Below are 20,101 nucleotides of genomic sequence, written 5' to 3'. Positions count from 1 at the left end.
CGTAAACACGTGATAGTTTCCCGTTATAACGTCAGACTGAGCCCTGTTTTTTTTTTTTCTAGGGTGGCAGCAATGCACTTCTGTAACAAGGATAAAAAGATTTAAAAAAACGCTGGCCGTTGCTGACTGCAGCCAGGATGCAGGTGCTGCGGCTTTGGCAGACATGTGCGTGTCATAAGCAGGGGAAATAAAAATATTGTGTTTTCTATAATTAAAGGCCCCCGGAATGGGCTAAAAGAGCACGCTGAGTTTAACATTATCCACACTGGGCCATTTCTGAAATATCAGACATACATGTCATCCGGCTAAGGAAGTGAAACAAGAAGCAAAAATAAACTTGACCTTACTTCAACTGGCCCACCCAACCACCGGGGCTCGTGCCTTTGTTAAAAAAATTTTTTTGATTTGGACAATTCGAGAAAGAAACAGTAAAGAGTCAAATAATTATTTTTTTTGCCTTTTTATTGTTGTTCTGGAAAAAGAATCACATAAGTTACAATCACTTCAGAATTGCTGGACAGGATTTGAAAGGTTGGAACATTTAAATTCACATTTCTTTAGTTTGCTCGACAGCTGAGGAGACGGAGTACCTCCCCCCCATACAAAGATGACATGCCAATCAAACAGCTTGATACAGTGCAGTATATAACTTGTATAGCGATTGTTTAGATTGAATAAGTGCAGTTTTTAAACGGTGCCGTTAATCAATGACAGCTCAACGTATCACAACAGCAGACATGAAACCATTATTAAAATGATACACAGGACAACAAAAACAGCCCCGCAGTTCCCCAAACCTGCCAGATACATTAAGGTAGGGGGAGACAGAGAGCAGCGCTGGCCCCTACTTAATCATCATTATTAATGTGCCACTGAGCAAGGAAACTGAGGGCCCTAAACTTCTGCTGAAAAATATTTAAGTATCTGAGCTGTTTGCTGAAATGTTTCACACTATAAAAAAAAAAAATTCTTTCGTTTCAACAATTCCTTGGTTAATCACAGTGCTTCAAATAATTAATTGAGTGCCAGAAGTCCAGAGCTTCTGCCCTATTTTTGCTTTTTTCGTCTTTTCAATAAATATTTTTGTCCAATATAAAAACAACTGTAACATTATTTAAAAAAAAAAAAAAGAAAAAAGGTCGGAGGCGGTTAAATCTCTATAAATACACATGGTTTAAATAAATAAATTAAAATTATAAATATACTTGTTTACTGTACACAAAGTGAAAAAAACACGGTGGACTTGTGCAGGAAAATACAAAATGCTGTTCTTTGAGGAAAAAAAAAACAATTCCAGTTTGAGCTTGCAAATGAGATTTTTTTCAGTTCAGTCTGAAATGACTGTTTTTTGTTTTTTTTGTTTTGTTAGTTGTTTTTTTTTTGTTTGAATTTTGTAGTTTTCTTTGCACGGTCAAGAAGCAGCTCGGCGTCTGGACGTGTTCCTTCCTTCTCTTCCTTCTCTTCTCATCCCATCGTGCTCGTGACATCTTCAGTCTGTCCCCGGGACCGTTAGTATTCCAGTTTCGGGAAGGCTATCCTCGGGTCTTCAGGAATATGTTCAGCTGCCCGTTCAGCCTTGAACCTGAACGTCAAGCAGAGGGTCTGCGGGGGAGACCACCTCCATTTCCTTCTTCTTCATGTACAACACGACCTCTCGGACCTCCTCGCGTGGTTCATCTCTCTCCTTCTATTTTGAGGTAGAACTTCTGCATCTGTGCCTATTTTGAGAGACAGATCAAAAGGCAAATTAGTAAAACCTCCTTTCATCCAGGTCAAATCAAACTAAAGAAACAAAACAAAAAAACAATTCATCAGTGTATGTGCTTGTAGCCCTGGTCTGGACAACTCACCTCTCATTGTCTCTTCAGTGGTTGGATGCTAACCCTAGCTTGACCTTCTCTTCATTCTCTACATCATATGCTCCTCGTTTGTGAAACCTGAAATTTAGAAAAAAAATTGAAATAAAGGAAACGAAAAACAAAAGGCTTTCCAATAGCAGCTACTGCTCTAGTGAAGCCCTGGGTCTGTGTGTGTACGGTGGCTGGGGTGTGTTCGTGGAGTCCGTCCCAGTGCGAGTCTCCTCACCTGAGCAGTAAGAGAAGGCCGATGATAATGAGGCAGACGGACGAGAGCACCACAGCCACCACGGCCAGGGCCGTGGTCCGGTTGTAGCCCTCCTGGGGCTTCTCCACCGGCAGCGTGATGAACTGACACCTCTCGCCCGAGAAATCCTGATCGCACCTGCGCACGAGACAGGACGGGGGTTCAATAACTGAGCGGACGTTGGCAGACAACAGCGACTCTGCGTCGAACACGTTCAACGCGTCACACTTACACACAGGACGGCATGCGGATGTCCCTCAGGTACTGGCAGGTGCCGTGGATGCAGAAATCCTTGTACTTCCTGAGGCAGGGGTCCCTCTTCTTCCCCTTGCCTTTGCCCTTCTTCCTCCCTTTCCCTCGTCTCCTCTTCTCCTCTGTCCTCTCAGCGTCCAGGGTGGTGATGGGGTCTTTGGGTTTGCTTGACATGGCAACTGGACGAAAAAAACAAATCCGATTAAATAAAGTAAAAAAAAAAAAAAAAAAAGACAGACTGAAACAATCAAACAGCAACAATGAGGTTCAACATATCTATTCTAGTGGTGGGGGGGACTCAAACTTACCTCTTGGCAGCTCTATCTCATAGTCCCCAGAGAGGCCGTCGTCATACTCCTCATCGGAATACTCGTCATGGTAGTCCTCTCCCTCCTCTTCCTCGCCTTGCTGAGGAGACTGCGCTAGTGCTGCAGCCGCGACCCCTCCGTCCTCCTCCGCGCTAATTTCTTTGGTGGTGTCCTGCAACTTGAACACAGCTGTGTTCCGCTGTCGGTCGCTTTCGTGCCGGTCCACAGCAGCGCCGCAGGCCATCCTGGACATCACTGAAAGAATTGGACAAAACTATGTTAAAAAAAAAATCAGGACAAGATAAGATGGGGGGGGAGGGGGTTAAACGCCTAGAGGTTAGTGTCAAGCTACTAGGACGCGTTCAGTGCGCGCAGCAGCAGGTCAGTGTGCCAAAGTGGGCTGGACTCCGAGGACAAGCCGGAACATGTCCCACCTGGCGCTACGAGGCCCAAGGTGGGATTTTTTTCAACCATCATCACTGATCCTCCCTGTTAGGCAACCCGCTCGCTCAAGAAACACACAAGAATCCCTGTCTGAACCATAAGCGATGGGCAAGATGTGAGATCACTAAATAGAAGTTGGCTTTGCGCCGTTCCTCTGTCTCCGGAACGCGCTCGTAGCGCACGGGCGGACACACAGTTGGCTAATGACCGGCAAGAATACATGTTTAAAAATAAATGTATCAACTTACATAAAGCGCGCTTCTAAAATAGAGGGGGGTGACCCCGTTAGCTCGCGAACAGACTTTTGGAGAAAAAAAACAAAAAAAAAACACCGTTGTCTTTAGTTAAGGCTTGTGTGAAGTTTTACGCGACGTTGTGCCATTCTGGGGGCCGGATGAATGCGAGGCGCAGTGAAGGCAGCAACCACAAGAGGAAAACGCACCACAAACCGACACATGCGGCTGTTCCCCCCCTTCATAAAGAGAGCACATGAAACTCACCCAAGGCGTAAACGAGGAAAACAACACTGAAGGTCCTCATGGTGAGTGTGAAAAAACGATCCAGGTGGTTTCAAAAAAAAAAAAGAAAAAAGAAAAAAAAAGACAATCAAAGAGTATTCCCAGTAGTTCCGATACTTGGATATCCGTTCGGTTTTGTTGTTTTTTTTGTTTTGTTGTTTTTTTTCTCCCCTGGGTGTCGGTGTCTCGGTATGAATGAGTCTGGCTGCCTTCACCTTCAGAGGGTTGCGGAGACACGCTTCAGTGCAGGGAGCGGAGAGAGACAGCGTCCCAACACAGACGCACTCCCTATTTATGCGCCGCATCCCTCCTACACCACGCCTACTCACACACACACACACACACACACACACACACACACACACACACACACACACACACACGCCGTGCACTTGAACTTAATGTGTGAAAGTGCATTAGCAATTGATTTAATGACTGTCTTGGAGAGCAAACAAAGAACAGGTTTTTACTAAAACCGTCGGTATTTAAATGTAAATCAGGTTCAGGGTCATAATGATCTGTTGTTGTTTTTTTTTTTGTTTGATTCTTATCTTCTTGGACCTAATTTACAACACTGGCTGAATACCAGTTGTCATGGAAGCTGTTTTAATCGAAATAAACTCAGTGGCCTGTTTAATGCGTTTGTCTCTTCTTAGAGGTAGTTCAGTTTAGATTTAAAAAAAAAAAAAAAAAAAAACATAAAACAATTGGAGTCAGTAGCCTCTATAATCATTTGGATAGATAGATAGATAGATAGATAGATAGATAGATAGACAGATAGATAGATAGATAGATAGACATTGTTTAAAATGGCTCTTAGTCTTCCGGTCAGATTTAGACGTGGCGCACTCTAAGCATGAGGCGCTGTTTATTTGCGCCACCTCGTGGTAAAACGAGGAAGCATTTCACACGTGGAAACTATAAGTAATTAAACCGCGTTAAATGCCAAGTAGCGGCAATTCAGTGATTTACGTGAGATTCAAATACAAATACAAATATTTTTGCTAAAATATAATTTGATGAAATTCTGTATCACATTCACAAATGGGTAAAACATGCCCTGCAGGTTTCTATTCCACAATATGTTTTACTGTGTGTGTGTGTGTGTGTGTGTGTGTGTGTGTGTGTGTGTGTGTGTGTGTGTGTGTGTGTGTGTGTTTTGTTGTTTGTTTGTTTTTTTAATTTTCAATGCACGAACAATACAAAACGTGATTAATATGAATACGATAGGTATTTTGCCAACCGCCAAGGCAAGGCAGTCAGCCATTGTAATGTCAGCGTACAGCTTCTCAGTTTTCAAACAGCGCTTTTTGTGTTTCATCTTTGGAAATGATCAGTTTCGCGGAAGTGAGGATGCCTATTCTATGTTCCATGTTGTTTTAGTCCTGTAGACGGCAGTACAAGCAATAACAACAACAAAAAAAACTTTCCAGCCTACCAAAAAAGTAGAAGAAGAAGAGTTCCAAATCCTGTCACGTGATCACTCCAGACTCGGGAAGGGGAGGGGGAGCAAACATGGCCGACGAGGCTGAGGAAGTAAACACAGTTGCAGAGGATGGCGAGGCAGGTGAGCAAAAAAACGAAGTGGACGCTTCGGCAGATGAGACAGAAGGCGAGGTCGACTGCCACGACGGGCCCGACCGGACCGAGAAGTCTCCCGTGACGGCGGCAGCGGAGAACAGTTGGTCGGCACCTCTCCTGTCTTTGGCTCGCAAGGCCACGGAGACGATTAGCAGCGGAGTGAACTACGCCGCCTCCCAGAGAAATCCCTCCCAGGGCTCCGCCGTCAGCTCCCCGACTGAGACTGAGCCCGTAAATGATGTCGGCAACGCTTCGAAACGGCTCCCAGGTCAGTTAGACGTTGTGTTTTGGCGGCGACTCTTCAAATTTCACCCGAATCGTATCACAGCATTGCAACCATAAAAGTCTGTCACTACTTCCTCTTGGTTTGTTGTCAGCTGTCATGGCACATGATCCCCGGGCTAAAAGCATAACGTTATGGTCCAACAGCTGCACAGACGCTCGCACTGTTCTGAAAAGGCATTGTATTTCAAATTTACACTACACAGGCAGTGTTGTTGTTTCTAACCATAACATGAGCCTGGCAACCAAACTCATACCTAGTTTTGAAAACTCAATAATTTTCTTTACATTTCTGTTTCTTGTTCTAATCCGTTTTTTATATGTCATTCTCTGCATCTAATTTATATTACATTCCACTGATATTTTTTTTGTTTTGTTTTGTTTTATTTCCTTTCCTTTCACAGTTTTGCCTGTCAAAGACCCTGTGTCAATAGAGAGATCCAATCTTCTCAGCATGATGAAGCTGAGCATCAAAGTATTGATTCAGTCCTCCCTGAGTCTGGGTAGGACTTTGGACTCAGAATACCCCCCACTGCAGCAGTTCTTTGTCGTCCTGGAGCATTGCCTCAAACATGGATTAAAAGGTGCCATTGCTTATCTTTGATTCAATTTATATGCAACTTGCAACTGTCAACACCACCATACTAATTATTGCGCCTTCTCCCAGCCAAGAAATCCTTCATTGGACAAAACAAATCCATCTGGGGACCACTGGAACTAGTTGAGAAGCTGTGTCCAGAGGCCGCCGACATTGCCACAAGTGCCAGAGACCTGCCCAGCATCAAGTATGCAATGATTACCACTTGCGATCTTGCCAAAAACGTCTTTGGAAAAATGTTTTAATTGTCTTGACTTTCACTATTTTTTTCAGGACCGGATTAGGAAGGGCAAGGGCTTGGCTTCACTTAGCAATGATGCAGAAGAAAGTAGCTGACTACATGAAGGCACTCCTTGATCGGAAAGACCTCCTGAGGTGACTGACTGTGATTGGCTATATGCACTGATTGCACTGTTTCACACTAGAATATCGCTGTGTTCATACAGTATTACTTTTAAATCTCTCTGAAGTGAGTTTTATGACTCTGGAGCACTGATGATGGAGGAGGAAGGAGCGGTGATTGGCGGTCTGCTGGTGGGCCTCAATGTAATCGATGCAAACCTGTGTATAAAGGGGGAAGATCTCGATTGTCAGGTGAGTGGAGATGCGTTTTTGTTGACTTGCACATCCCAGCAGCCTGACCTCATTTTACCAACAGTTAACAGCTCCCACACCACTTTTAATGTTACATGTTATTTAAAAAAAAAAAAAAAGCTAAGGGCTATGTTTACTTTTCTTTGGTCTCAGGGTTTTTGGTTTAAATACATACGGAAACTGCCAGATCAGAACACAATCCTAATAGTTTCTCCTACCTGTTTAGGTGGGAGTCATTGACTTCTCCCTTTATCTGAAAGACCCCACCAACACTGAGACTCAGAAGGAGTGAGTTTCCATTTTTATATACGAGTTAAGCATCAAAGAAGCTTCAATTGTATTTTTAAACTCTTCAATGTCTTTCTAGCGACTCAAAGATGACGGCCATATTGGATCAGAAGCACTACATCGAGGAGCTGAATCGTCACTTGAGCGGCACCGTCACCGACCTTCAGGCTAAGATGGACTCTTTGGAGAAGACCAACAGCAAGCTTGTGGAGGAGGTCAGATGTGTTCTGTGTGTGACTGACTCTGTGCTTGGATTTGAGTTGCGACTGCAGTTGTTTTGCGTGTCATCACGTGTGATTCCTCTGTCCTCTATCCTCTTCTTCCTCAGCTAACGGCAGCAACGGACAGAATCAATTCCCTGCGGGAGGAACAGGAGCGGCTACGGCAGCAGAATGAGTCCATTATGCAGTCCAGCCAGAAAAAGGAGGAGGTCAGTTGACCGCATTCGGGAAATGACATAGAATGTAAAAAAGAGGAAGACCTATTTAAACACTGCGTGTTTTGGTTTTGGATTTTGCAGGCAGCCATGCAGGACAGCCAGGTGGAGCTGGAGACATACAAACAGACGCGACAAGGGCTTGACGAGATGTACAACGTGGTTTGGAAGCAGTACAAAGAAGAGAAACGCATTCGCCAGGTTCAGTATCAGCAGTCCCAAGTGTGTCAGTTAGTGGTGTGCAGGGGTGTGTGTGTGTGTTATATATATCTATATACTGTATGCATGTGTGTATTAGGGATGCATTAACCTCGAGCATCTCTCTTTGGGAAAAAACTAAGTACAATATAGCAGCTTAAGATAATAACTATAGTCCAACTAGTCCTAAAATTGGCTAATCTAAACCTGTTTATTGTGGTAGAAAGTGCCGCTCGGCGCTTCAGTGACGTCTGCGTCGGGGCGCACGCAGGTCACACAACATGTGTTTACCGAACGTATCAACATTAGATCACTCAAACGAGTGTAATAGTATATCCATACAAACTGATTTATTTTCAGCCTGTTTAAAATAATTTTTTCACTATTTGTAAAAAAAAAAAAAATGAAATGAAATAAAATAAAAATAAATCCCATTATACATTATTTGACCTGTCCCAACCCATTCAATTGGAAAGTGTCTTATCCAAGTGTCATGGATAATCGTAACCGTTATGTTTAATTGGTGTGGTTTTATGGTTGTTTAATTAATTAATTAAAAAAAATAAAGTTTGAGGTTTGATTATGTCTGTGTTTTAATAATTTTTACAGCACAATATTGCCTTTTCTAGTCAGAATTGTTTTATATAGATATATAAGAAAAATAAGATCTCAAAATTGTACCGTGGCCCCAAAACCGTGATGCATACCACACCGTGGGAAAACTGTACTGTCGCATCCCTATATTTCCAAATATATGTGTATTTATATATAAAAACAAACAACCACAAACCTGTAACGCCTGCCTGCCTTTCAAAACCTGTTGCCCTCATCACCTCAGCCCGACCTGTTTAAAGTGAAAACAAAACCTGTTAAATCAGACAGACGCTGAAGCAGCAAGCAGAACCCCTGAACAGGGCGTCGTCTCTATTCTTAGAGTTAATGGGAAAAAAATATTTATATATACACACATATATGTAGCCCGAGCATTGCATGTTTTGAACTTTCAGTTGTCTCTTTGTTTAAATGAGAATGGGATATAATTGAAGGCTGTAGACTCACGCCTCTAATGACAGTAGATGTGCTTTGGTGCATGACGGCTTATGGTGTGAAAAGCACTGCACAGAGAAACAGATGGAGGGAGAAAAAAGAAAGTGCAAGGTTACCTCTGCATGGGGAATCAGCAGTTTTCCTGAACATTATCTGGCCCGTTCTGATAAATATCATTTACTGACCTGCCCTGACTACACCTGCAATATTGCAATAATATAAGTTGACCCATGTGACCTGCATTTAGCATTTATGTTCCTTGGTCTGGTTGACTCGGTCGGCTCCTTTTCGTTGTAGAGGCTGAAGCGTTAATGAGACAGTTTTGTCTGTGACGTGGATACCAGCTAGTCAATGCACATCAGAACAGAACACAGTATTGGTGCTTCTTGATTTTTATTTTTCATGACAGACTCAACTAATACGATAACGGCGGATTTACTTACATTTGTTTGCACGGTGTGTTTCAGGAGCTGGAGCGCGAGTTGGAGCTCCAGGTGGGCCTGAAGCAAGAGATGGAGGTGGCCATGAAGCTGCTTGAGAAGGACACGCACGAGAAGCAGGACACGCTGGCGGCGTTGCGACTCCAGCTCGACCAAGTTAAGACTCTCAACCTCCAGATGTTCCACAAAGCTCAGGTATGTATGTGCACCAGGACGACAGGCAGCTTTCTCTTGCACCCACCGGCAGACACAAGTTAACGCAGCTGCTGCTGCTGCTTCAGAACTCGGAACGGGAGGCCGAGAAAAAACAAGCAAAGGCCGAGCAGCTGGAGAAGAAGATGGAGGAAATGGAGAAGGCCATGGTGGAGATGGAGCAACGGTGCGTACACACAGTGAATCCATGTGTAATTAGGACGTTCCGTTAACTGATCCTGCTCCTTCCTCATTGTTTTGTGCGCTGCAGACTGCAGACCTCTGAGCAGCAGAGCAAACAGAGCGACCAGTCAGACAAGGACATGAGGATGGAACTGGAGGGAAAGGTGGATGCTTTGCAGAAGCAGCTGACAGACCTGGATACACTCAGGTTAACACACGCACATGCACAAATTGTTCAGGAGTCCTTTTTTCTAAGTAATGTTAGGCCTGTATTACAGCTTAGAGGGATTCTAACCTCCACAGATACAACTGTGTCTTTCAGCACTTGAGTCATTTCAGTGATTATTTCCCAATAAATGAAAATACAGCCTTGCTAGATAAACCATTGGCTTTCCAATTCCAGGAATCCAGCGCTGATTTATCTTTCATTATCTCGGCTCAAGTGTACATCTTTGTCATCTTACGGATCAGTGTTGTACACACGCAATCCAACGCGTTCTCAAATGGTCTCACCTTCGCTCAGGGTGGGTTTGGAGAACGAGCTGCGTGCCGAGAAGGAGCAGAGGCAAAGTCTTCAGAAGTCCTTACAGCGGGAACAGGACAACAGCATCGAGCTCCGCACGCAGCTGCAGCAGCTGCAGGGCTTACATGGGGTCAGTGGCAGCTCTCTGTCCAACCTTTAATCTCATTTTTTCCCCATGATCAGGACCAAGTGTATTATTATTATCTATCTGAATGATCATAATAGTAATTCCACGTATTTGTTATCTTGCTCAAAATACAATAAACAGGCGACTGAGTGGATGAAAAACTATTATTTTGCATAAAACAGTAGAAACTCACATAGGTCCAGTATCTATCTATCTATCTATGAATCAAGGCTGTAAGTAAGTTGTGGGACTTCAGATGGGTGAATTATCCCCAGCATGTTCTAACAGCGTCATCTTGGTGCTTGTTTTCCTGTGAACTAATGGGGCAGGAGCTGCAGGAACTGAAGCAGGAGAAGCAGCAGCTGCAGCAGAGGTGTGAGCAGCAGGAGCAGGCTCTGCAGGAGATGGGACTGCATCTCAGCCAGTCAGTACATTAGTTTAAAAAAATTCTAAATGTATATCATAATTTTGTTTCTGTACGCCACCTGATACACTGATTTTTTTTATTTTTTTTTGTATTACTGCAAACGTTAAGGTCTAAACTTAAGATGGAGGACTTCAAAGAGGTCAACAAAGCCCTGAAGGTAAAAATAGTAAGGGATTAAACAATAATGTTGGGGTATCTGATTGGATTGGATGGTGAGGGGTCCTGACCGGCTGTCCCTGCCTCCTGTCAGGGTCACGCCTGGCTTAAAGATGACGAGGCCACTCAATGCAAGCAGTGCCAGAAGGAGTTCTCCATTTCGCGCAGAAAAGTAAGAAGATCCGTTTACTGCGGCAGCATATTTCTATGCGCATCATTTAAATTCATGTCTTGGGTTGACCGAGAGCTCTCTTTGTTTGCGTGGCAGCACCACTGTAGGAACTGCGGCGACATCTACTGCAGCAGCTGTTCGGGCAACGAGCTGGCCTTGCCCTCCTACCCCAGACCTGTGCGAGTGTGCGACATGTGCCACTCGCTCCTGCTGCAGAGAAGCTCGTCCACGGCGTCCTGACAAAGCCATGCAACACCGGACACGTTCATCAAGTAGTCGTTTTTTAATTGTTTGTTTTTTAAATTAAACTACCATGCATCTACAGAGAGCCATCTAATCTGAGAATGTTACTGCTTAGTGTCCACTTCAGGCGTCCCTTGAAATTCAGGGCTTCTTTATTGGCCATAAATCCAGGGGCTTCCTTAAATCTTGATTAGTTAAACCAACTCGGTTTAGGCTGAAAAACACTCAACTGCATCCTGCAAGTTACAACATTACAACTTTTTTTTGCTGAATTAACACTACTAAGCGAATCCATCATCTAACATTTTGACCGAGTTCAATTCTAATCTAAACAAACCGAGGACATAGGTCGTTAGTAACAGTTTTTTTGTTCCGTTTTCTGAGGACCATTTGCTCGACTGGCTTGCTGAAAACTTGACTTGGATGTGCTATTATGCATCTCCTTGGCAACATTTACAGCTGCGGTCTTCGTGCTGTAACATGCAAACTTGTGTAAATGACTGTAGAATGTTAACCAAAACAAATGATCTATTTTAGAATGTATTATTACAAAGTTTTGTGGAATGTGTCAACAGCTTTCTTAAAGAAAAGAATAACCACGTGTTTTTTTTTTGTTTGTTTTTTTAATCGAAGAATTTGATAAATGAAATAAAGCCTGGTCATTTTCAGTGGGTGCTTTGTTTAATTATTCCAGACAAGTTTTATTCACTTTATGCACAGAAAATACAAATAGCATTTGGAGCAGTAGAAACCTTCATTTCAGTCGATTAGAAATTCACTTGCCTTAAACCTAGCGCTCACTTAAGAGTTGCGCCTAATCAACAGTCATACCTTAAAACAAAACATGCCCTGACCACATTAAGTCTTACAGTGGGATGAACTGGAAAGTAAAAGGGCTTTAACTCCAAGGAGAAAATGAACAAGGGTTTCTCTCCTCCGGTCATGCACTCAGGTGTAAAAAAAAATGAAAAAAGAAGAATACGGAAAAAAAACCAAGTTCACTCGGGAAGTAGCCAGGCGCTTGAAGGAGAACAACACATGAGTGAACAACACTTTGTGGTAATGAAAACTTAAAGCATGGTCTCCGAGACAACGGGTCAAACGGGGGGGACAACAAACAACTCCTTGCCAACATTTGTAACCCCTGATGATATTTCTTTCTCAAGATTATCCTCTTAAAAAAATACAAAACCTATACCTCAGTATTTTCAAAATGACTTTACCCAACCCTAATCTATGTTTGCTAGGTGGGACTTTCCAGTCCTTCCAGCAAAATGCTGTTAAAAAAAAAACAATAAACATCAATTTAAGGAGAGGGGAAAAAAAAAAAACTACATTCCCCATCCGCCACCCAGTCCATTCATTGAGCCTCTGCTTCCTCCGCCACCACCGCCGTAGTAACTGCTTCCCATTCCGCCCTGGTTACCTAACAAGAGAGAGGAAATACACACTATAGGACCGTGGAGTTCATCAGGAAGTCATGCACAAATCATCCACACCGTGCTGCTGCTGTGCAAGACAAAATGATTCCTGGTTTGGTGTAGAATGTTGTTAAATGTAGTCAAAGACGTGGAAGGCACGAGTTAAAAACTCACTATAGTCACTGTAGCCTCCCATGTTGCCTTGGCTGCTGTATCCTCCAGAATATCCTGAGCTTAGCTGCCCTCCGCTGTAAGACGACTGGTTCCCTGTGAGAACATAAAGGACCCACATGTATTGAGTGCCTTTATGCACAGGCCGAAAGACCAACCACTGAATGTCAAGTCTCTGCAACTCACCCATGCCGCCCATCATTTGGCTGCCGTAAGCGCCGTTGCTGCCCCCTGCTGTTGAGTTCAAAAACAGCTCCACGTAGCGGTGCTCTGTGAGGGGAAACGCCATTAGAGAAGATCAGCATGTAAAAAAAACAAACAGATAACAGCAACAACAAACACAATACAACTTACGCATGTTAGCCTTGTCTTTGGACATGGCCGCAACAGCATCTTCGTGAGTTGCAAATTCTACATCGGCCTCGCCGGTCACTCGGCCGTCGGGACCGATCTCGATGTGGACCCTCACCGGGTTCAGCGGTGAGAAGAACTGCAGGAAAAAAAATGCAAACAAGATATGTGAGTTCCATTTGCACCTGCAGCTGGATCCGAGTTGTGCAGATTCCAGTCTCAGCCACTGTCGAGTTCTCTGACTTACAATGTAGATGTCAGACTCTGTGGCTCTGTAAGGGAGACCCCTCATGTGGACGCAGTGGCCCGTTGTGCTCTGGAACGACGACCCACCGTCGCCGTAGCGTCCATCCGATACACCTTTACAGGAATAAGGGAGATCAGCACCTGAAAATTGTGCTGCAGCTACGCATGAATGAACACACAGCAGGGGCCATCCACTGGATGGATATTGATCATGCAAATCAGATTTTTTTAAAGTCAATTTTGCGTCATACTGACCTCCACCGTAGCCTCCACGGCGCATCCTGTCATAGGATCCTCCTCGGCTGACCATGTTGTAGCCGCCGCGGCCACCAGACGGCCGGTCGTAGGGGCCGGGTCTCTGCATGCCCATGGGCTTCCGCTGCGGCTCATAGTGGGTCCGCACCTCAGCACGGCTACTCTTGAAGATCTCAATGTACCTACGAGCATGGACACGCCACAGTGAGGAGGACTCGTGGCAGGCGAGGCTGCTTATTCTCATGTCTGATCAAACTCGGCTATGCAGAAGCTCATTGGTAAATCAATCCATGGCAACAACAGAATCTTACAGTGCTAAGCTGCTTGATGATCATAGCGTGGAGAGTAGTCTACAAAGTCAGCAAATGCTGTCCAAATTATGAATGGCCTTCCTATCTTTTACACTTTGCTTATGGTTACCTGCAGTGGTATCTGAATCGATGCAGTGTTTCCACTTTCCTGCTTGTAAAGGGGCTGAAAGGGCCTCAGCTCCTCGGCAACTCAAGCTAAGCATTACCTGCAACAGTGGGCTCCAGATCCACGCCTACAGTGGCCCTCGCAGGGAGACTCCTGATCATGTGTTTTAACCTGGACTAATGTTTAGTGCTGTGACACCATTTCTTTTTATTATTTATCAACGTTGATTATACACTTTTAATCAAATTCATTTTTATCATGTTTTGATCAGATACCTCAATTAAGGATGTGTTTAGCGTTCAAATAGTGCCCAAGCACTAAGCTTCCCATTGATATGCGTTGCCTTTAGACTCTTTAGAGTGTGCAAATGTTTTAAGCTAAAAATGTCATTAAATAGTTTAGCCATTGTATTGTGTCCTGTTGCATTTGGATCAGATGTTGAGAGTGTACACCATGAGAGCAACTTATCCAGCCAACCAACCAACCATCCCCACCTGTGCCCTATTCTTTCCTTGTGTTTCTTTAGAGCCTTTTCAGCTATATCCTGTGAAGCAAACTGCACGAAGGCCTCCCCCGTACTCCTCCCCTGGATGTCCACCGGCAATGTTATCCCATTTGGCACGATTTCCAACCCTTCAACCCAAGGACAGATAACCCCAGCAGGGGACATATTAAAATCACATGCCCAATCACAGAGAAAACGTTCCCTAAAGAGAGATATTAGAACTTATGGAAAAACTCTATACATCATCACACATACCAAGTTTTGTTTTTTTTCTTTGTTTTAACCAGTGACTGGTTATTTTACAGGGCTTGCAGTTATTGCACTTGGGCGTAAAACAGAGATGAGTGGATAGAGGAAGAATATGGAAAGAGGCGCTTTTGGGAGCGTCAGGCTAGTATTGGTGTGGTGATGAAGAGAGAAGAAGGTCCTGGAAGGTGACATGATTTTTTGTTACTGCTCGCCCTTTAAAAATCCAATACGTGTGATAGAAGAGCATATAAGAAAATGTTTGCAAGAGAAAGTTATGTAAAGGAAAAGAGTAAAAAAAAGAAAGAAAGAAAGCTAACTAGTTAAACATAATGAATTAGTGATAACCAAGTGAATTGATTAAAATCCCAGTGCGCAAAAGTCATTTTAAATTTATAGCTTTTTTTTTCTTTTTTTTTTTTAAGTAAGTAATGTTATAACGTGCTTGAGATGGATGCGATGGAAGAGGATGTCTGGAAGAAAAGAAATTAGCCTTTGTAAAAAGCCATCAAACATTGGCACCGTTTAAAATGTCGGAAGCTTCCTTTTCTGGTATCATTTTTTTAAGTCAGAATCTATGCAAAACTCCCAATTATTTTCCATTGGCTTGTTGACTTGTCTGAAAACACTGATGATGAGAGCTGGTAAATGTCCGAAGGATGAAGGAAACAAAGGAAGACATCAGAGAGAGTAAAGGGAGGAAAAAAACCTCTTAACCCAACAACTTTACAAGTATCTTACATGTAATCAGCAAGCAAAGCATGTCCATACCTGAGAAAAACTGTACAATCTCCTCTTTGCTGCAGCCGAAAGGAAGGCCTCGAAGCCGGACAAGTCCGTCCCCTGCTGTTTCCTGGCAGTTTGGACCCGTATGCTTCATGACCCAGTCCATCTCGACGTTGTTGGACTTGAAAACTGCATCGCAGTAACGATTATAAGACATTGTGGCCTAAAATTGAATTGAACCGCGACATAATTTAAGCAGATGTACACACCCTCTACGTATCGATGACCCATCGTTTCTCTGTCCTTCTTGACTGCAATCTTCAGGTCTTCCTCGGTTTCCATCTCAACAAAGGCCTCGCCGCTGGGACGACCCTCACGCGTGTAGGTGAAGTGGATGCCGCCGCCACCATTGTTGACAATCTTGCAGTCTGCAGGAGGGAGAGGGGGGTCTCATGAAGCCATTTTTGATTTGCTTAATTCGTCGGGGAGTGTTCTTAAAAGCCACGATAAGTAGACACATACCTGAAAAAAACCTCTGTACTTCGTCCACCGAGCAAGACCAAGGGAGACCCCGGATGCGCACAACATAGCCCTCATCAGACATGACTGGTTACAATTGCTGAAAGTGAAAAGAGATCATTTACATATTTATACATTTTATACATTTATACCCCAAAACACAAATTAGCTTATGGTATATTCTGCATTCAGAACAATCTGAGCGTCCTTTAGTGTCACATGGCCCTCGAGTCGACTGACTGCCCAATGTGCAGATACCTCTTCGACCTCTTCCTCCACACACGGAAATGTCGTGAGATCGAAAGCAAACGGCAAACAAAATCTAATTGAACGCGGATTAGGATTTCACTCGAATTTTCTTGTGATCAAAGTCTTCCTTTAAATCGATTCGAAGGAGCGGACATTAAACCACATGGAGAAGAAACAAATTAGACATTAAAGAGACCTGGTTGGTAGCGCCATCTTGGGGTCGTTTTTTTAAATAAAATAAAAAAAAATTACCAGCGCCAATTCAATGTGGGGGGGGAAAGGCTGTACACCGGTAGTTTGTAGAATGTCCCTATAATGGGAAATCTTACTGTCTGAAGGTTGCGTGGCGCGGAAGACAAAAGTCCAAGTGAAATTATCCGGTGATCCACGACGAACAAACACGCATTCATTCACAGTTACTGTGAGAGGCGCGATGTGCTCTTACGTTACTTTTAGGTCTCAATTGCATTGATGGCCGCGCGTTCCGGCGGATTTTAATAGAAAGTGGAAGGTATTGTGAAAGGAACTGCATCAAAACGTTGAATCTCACAAGGTGCGTAGCTCCCCTCACACTTACTAATGTTACCGCACCCAGACACAAGAACAAAAGCGGCCCTCTCAGACGGCGCCATGTTAATAGCATTGAGAAACGGTTAGCTTCTGAGCTAGTATTCGCTAAGTAACTGCGTAGTAATAACATACTGTGCACACATTCTTAGATGTGGTGAATAATTTAAGGGCAAAAGTTCGATTTTGAAAAGTAAAATCAAGAATAACATCGCTGACTGGATTACCTGATTCAATCGAAGATAGAACACGCTGGATTATGTATGGACAGAGGACCCGTGTGAAACCGCTGAAGCCTTGTAGCCGGGTTGCCAGGATCAGCGAATCATCCCCCTTTCGTGAACCAATGACGCACTTCCAATCCACATGCACATTCTCCAAATTCAGACACAGCTACTGTATTTGCGACGGGAAACTATTTTAAAGACACGTTCAACCAATACCAGTGTTAATGCATGTTATTCTGACGTAACAATTTTAAAAATTGGATTTAGACCGAAAGCGTGGGTTTTTGCCACATCTGGCATTGCCGCAAACCTCCAATTGGCCTCCGTCCACGCCCAAAAATGATGACGTAGCCGCTCTACGCCTTGGCCGGGCGGGCGACATCTCCTGACTGGCCTACAAAATCATACTAACCTTATTTAAGGCGATCTAAAACTAACTTGGAATTGTGTTTTCAGGATTCAATGTGACAATTATTTTAGTGTAAAGTATGCCATGACAAAAACGCCTAATCGCACCTTTTTATCTTTGCAAAACAAATCCAAATCAGCGTGACAAATATGACCCAATTTCACACTGAGACCTAGGTAGCAGACACCTCCCGCCCACCTCTTTAAATATACGAGGTCCATTTGCAACATCTGATTTGGCACATTGTTTTAAACTACAGATTTACATTTTGGGTAAAACAAAAGTCACACAGATCCTGTTTAGTAAAAAAAAAATTTTTTTTCTTGAACAACACTGATATGTCATGGTATTTCTTTATTTAGGAACAATTTACCTTCACTTAACATTTCCCACATTTTTAGTTCACTTAGCTTCAGTGTCCATTGACACAACTGCTCAAGTAGAACATCAGCCACAAAAATGTCCGTGTGAAAGGTTATAGAAAGTATTGCTATTAAATATAATACTGAGGGAATTATATCCAATGTGAATCTGGATATTTTTTTGAATAAAGTTTTTTTTTTCAGGAGGACCTTTTTACCAGACTAAAATTTAAATGCATTGGTTATTTTGTTGGTTATAAAGCCTATTCCAGTCACAAAGATGGCCATTTGGCAGTTTAATTGTTGGAAAATTTCACATGCATTTTTAGAATTTAACTAAGATTATCATCCTGTGCCCAAGTATTACTTCAAAGTAGTGTAATGTTTCAGTAGTATTAAAAGATAATGTCCCCTAATCTAAACCAAAACTATATCACAACTGATTTATTGCAAGAGCTTAATTTAAGTTTAAATAATGCATATTTGTATTTTTCAAAAAAGAAAAAAAAAAGGCATTTTGTTTGGATGTATTTTGTTTAGTTTTGATTGTTTTGAACATATACATTTTATTGCTTTGGTCCTTAATTTTAATTTATTCTGGTCTTACTAACTTAACCAAAAATATATTTATTTAGATCAATTGTATGAGCATGCTGTTATTTCCATTTAATATGGCAATATTACTGGATAACAAGGTTCAATTAGAAAAATAGTGAACAATGTACTCAGCCAACAAGCAATCAGTTTATATTCTCTCAATAGGACTTCACATGAACTAGTTAAGCTAGCTACCAGTTAAGTTAGCCTACCATGTCATGTCTTGACGTTTGTTCTAGAGCCTCGTGATATCGGTAAACCTAACATGACGTTGCGTTACCGTATTCGACAAGCGGGCAAATTGACCAATGAGAAATGGCCTTCTTCCTTGTTAAGCCAATCAGGTTGCCATAATTTCCTGTAGAGGCGGTCTTTCTGAGAAACAGTGCGTATCGGGTTAGGTTGTTAGAAAGTTAATGGCTGGGGGAAAGAGATCCTCCTCAACCGTCGCTTCGGGAGAGTTTGTGGATTCCCTGAAGTAATACAAGCAAATATTCTCAAAGAAGGACCCTCGACGGACATTTAAGTCAACAACTAGCTCGTTAACACACGTTTAGTGAATATAAGTATGCAGGATGCAGTAGCCGGGACGGCAATGCTGACGGACGGCTTCGAGGACGAGATTGACTCGGTGACTCCTCGCTCCCCAGTGGCAGGGATGGGGGTAGGAGCGACACCAGGAGGAGTCGGACTAGGGGGCATTGGGATTGGCGTGGGTGGAAAGAAAGTACGTTTGTACGGCGAACCAGGCGGACCTGCAGCAGAAAGACTGGATTTCAAACTAGCGGCTGCGGCCGTCCTCTCCTCGGGTCCAGGATCCGGCAGCGACGAAGACGAGGTTTCCGAGGTAGCTATGCTAAGCTAGTTAGCTAAGCCTAACTAGAGAGCTCGGCAACATTCCTCTTCTAGCGCGGAGCTGGCTGCTCAGCTAGCTAGCCAGTTAGCTCGCATTTTGCAACCACCCCCTCCAAGGCCGCTGAAATTTCGCAAAATAACTAACACCGAGATCGAAAAACACGTGTTGTCCGTTCATATACGCGTGTAGGATGGTAATGTGGACCATACTTAGTGAGACACGCGTAGTTGTTCACACTGTGTGGCTAAAATGTTTTATTTATGCAGCGTAGGCTGTGTCCACGGCCTAGTTCGGGTGGAAGCGGAGACGGCCTCGTTCGGTGCTGTCGTCTCGTAACACCCATCGTAAGTTCGCAGATGTCCAACGGCTTTACAGTATATGAAGGACGCCTTAAATCCGCGGGCATACACGATAATCTAACCGCTTGTCATTTCGTAGATTTGGTGCAATTACGTCACTTTAACAAATAACGTAAATTGACACCGATGCTTTCGCTGCTAACTTTTCGACATGTTTTTTTTTTTTTTTTTTTTTTTTTTTTTTTTTGCTAAGTTCAAGTCTTACTCGCGGAACTGCCCGCATTGTCGACTGGCCGTGTTGACTAATAAACCAGTTAGAGTTTTCACCTGCCGTTTCCAGCCATTGCCACCTTGTGTCAACTTAATTTGCGTTCCGACGATTTAGATCGGCGTGAGGTCATGAGGCGTCCAAATTTGCATTGACAGGGAGTCGCACACGGGGACAGGTGTGATGGCATCTTCAGCTCATCACACTGTAGGAATATTTAAATTAGATCCCTCATTTTGATTGCATTTATGTGAAGCCTTTTAACAAATGTTTGAGATTTTACATAAAATTATTTCGA

General features: G+C 43.3%; 4 protein-coding genes across 15 annotated transcripts in view; 2 read left to right on the top strand and 2 right to left on the bottom strand.

The window, feature by feature from the left end:
• Positions 1–444: 444 nt before the first annotated feature.
• On the bottom strand, positions 445–3,768 carry hbegfa (heparin-binding EGF-like growth factor a). 2 transcript variants are annotated; one of them, XM_076041527.1, is made up of 7 exons: positions 3,710–3,768; positions 3,608–3,674; positions 2,664–2,918; positions 2,336–2,534; positions 2,086–2,241; positions 1,851–1,937; positions 445–1,718 (listed from the first exon to the last, which is right to left on the bottom strand). In XM_076041527.1, exons 2-6 carry the CDS (start codon positions 3,645–3,647, stop codon positions 1,865–1,867), a joined length of 723 nt encoding a protein of 240 aa, XP_075897642.1. In that variant the 5' UTR covers positions 3,648–3,674; positions 3,710–3,768; the 3' UTR covers positions 445–1,718; positions 1,851–1,864. The 2 variants fall into 2 exon arrangements, with proteins under 2 accessions (XP_075897642.1, XP_075897644.1); XM_076041529.1 differs by lacking the exon at positions 1,851–1,937.
• A 1,336-nt stretch (positions 3,769–5,104) lies between these two features.
• Positions 5,105–11,780, top strand: rufy1 (RUN and FYVE domain containing 1). Its single transcript, XM_076041595.1, has 17 exons — positions 5,105–5,474; positions 5,893–6,072; positions 6,156–6,273; positions 6,360–6,461; positions 6,557–6,680; positions 6,907–6,968; positions 7,048–7,183; positions 7,297–7,398; positions 7,489–7,605; positions 9,117–9,284; positions 9,371–9,468; positions 9,553–9,672; positions 9,988–10,117; positions 10,444–10,538; positions 10,650–10,698; positions 10,792–10,869; positions 10,966–11,780. Exons 1-17 carry the CDS (start codon positions 5,141–5,143, stop codon positions 11,107–11,109), a joined length of 2,157 nt encoding a protein of 718 aa, XP_075897710.1. The 5' UTR covers positions 5,105–5,140; the 3' UTR covers positions 11,110–11,780.
• On the bottom strand, positions 11,775–17,211 carry LOC142898592 (heterogeneous nuclear ribonucleoprotein H-like). 3 transcript variants are annotated; one of them, XM_076041597.1, is made up of 11 exons: positions 17,013–17,211; positions 15,973–16,069; positions 15,720–15,878; positions 15,496–15,639; positions 14,468–14,606; positions 13,557–13,738; positions 13,303–13,415; positions 13,059–13,194; positions 12,891–12,974; positions 12,708–12,800; positions 11,775–12,538 (listed from the first exon to the last, which is right to left on the bottom strand). In XM_076041597.1, exons 2-11 carry the CDS (start codon positions 16,052–16,054, stop codon positions 12,444–12,446), a joined length of 1,227 nt encoding a protein of 408 aa, XP_075897712.1. In that variant the 5' UTR covers positions 16,055–16,069; positions 17,013–17,211; the 3' UTR covers positions 11,775–12,443. The 3 variants fall into 3 exon arrangements, with proteins under 3 accessions (XP_075897712.1, XP_075897711.1, XP_075897713.1); XM_076041596.1 differs by having other exon boundaries at positions 13,303–13,442; positions 17,013–17,204; XM_076041598.1 differs by having other exon boundaries at positions 12,704–12,800; positions 13,303–13,442; positions 17,013–17,198.
• ankhd1 (ankyrin repeat and KH domain containing 1) overlaps positions 16,631–20,101 on the top strand; it is a 25,847-nt gene continuing 22,376 nt past the window's right edge. For 3 of the 9 annotated variants that reach the window (XM_076041592.1, XM_076041586.1, XM_076041593.1), the window contains exon 1: positions 18,755–19,227. In XM_076041592.1, the coding sequence (XP_075897707.1) occupies positions 18,949–19,227 (279 nt within the window). In that variant the 5' untranslated portion in view covers positions 18,755–18,948. Of the gene's footprint in view, positions 16,772–18,752; positions 19,228–20,101 lie in introns of those variants that run through there. The other 6 variants (XM_076041591.1, XM_076041585.1, XM_076041594.1 and 3 more) reach the window with 5 other exon arrangements.

Source organism: Nelusetta ayraudi, unplaced genomic scaffold, assembly GCF_046127955.1.
Source record: "Nelusetta ayraudi isolate G7.1 ecotype Tasmania unplaced genomic scaffold, CSIRO-AGI_Nayr_v1 ptg000068l, whole genome shotgun sequence".
Taxonomy (NCBI): Eukaryota; Metazoa; Chordata; class Actinopteri; order Tetraodontiformes; family Monacanthidae; genus Nelusetta; species Nelusetta ayraudi.
Note: the sequence above shows the minus strand (reverse complement) of the source record. Positions and strands in the feature narration are given on the sequence as shown.

Coding starts and splice junctions, on each gene's coding strand:
- LOC142898592 (XM_076041596.1), bottom strand. CDS start 16,054: ATGTCTGATGAGGGCTATGTTGTGCGCATCCGGGGTCTCCCTTGGTCT. Junction 14,607..15,495: donor GATTGTACAGTTTTTCTCAG/GTATGGACATGC, acceptor CTTGGGTTGAAG/GGTTGGAAATCGTGCCAAAT. Junction 12,539..12,707: donor GGGAGGCTACAGTGACTATA/GTGAGTTTTTAA, acceptor CTCTCTTGTTAG/GTAACCAGGGCGGAATGGGA.
- hbegfa (XM_076041527.1), bottom strand. CDS start 3,647: ATGAGGACCTTCAGTGTTGTTTTCCTCGTTTACGCCTTGG. Junction 2,242..2,335: donor ATCCGCATGCCGTCCTGTGT/GTAAGTGTGACG, acceptor TCTCGTGCGCAG/GTGCGATCAGGATTTCTCGG. Junction 1,938..2,085: donor GGCCTTCTCTTACTGCTCAG/GTGAGGAGACTC, acceptor TCTAAATTTCAG/GTTTCACAAACGAGGAGCAT.
- rufy1 (XM_076041595.1), top strand. CDS start 5,141: ATGGCCGACGAGGCTGAGGAAGTAAACACAGTTGCAGAGGATGGCGAG. Junction 6,681..6,906: donor GGGAAGATCTCGATTGTCAG/GTGAGTGGAGAT, acceptor CTACCTGTTTAG/GTGGGAGTCATTGACTTCTC. Junction 10,870..10,965: donor TCTCCATTTCGCGCAGAAAA/GTAAGAAGATCC, acceptor TTTGCGTGGCAG/CACCACTGTAGGAACTGCGG.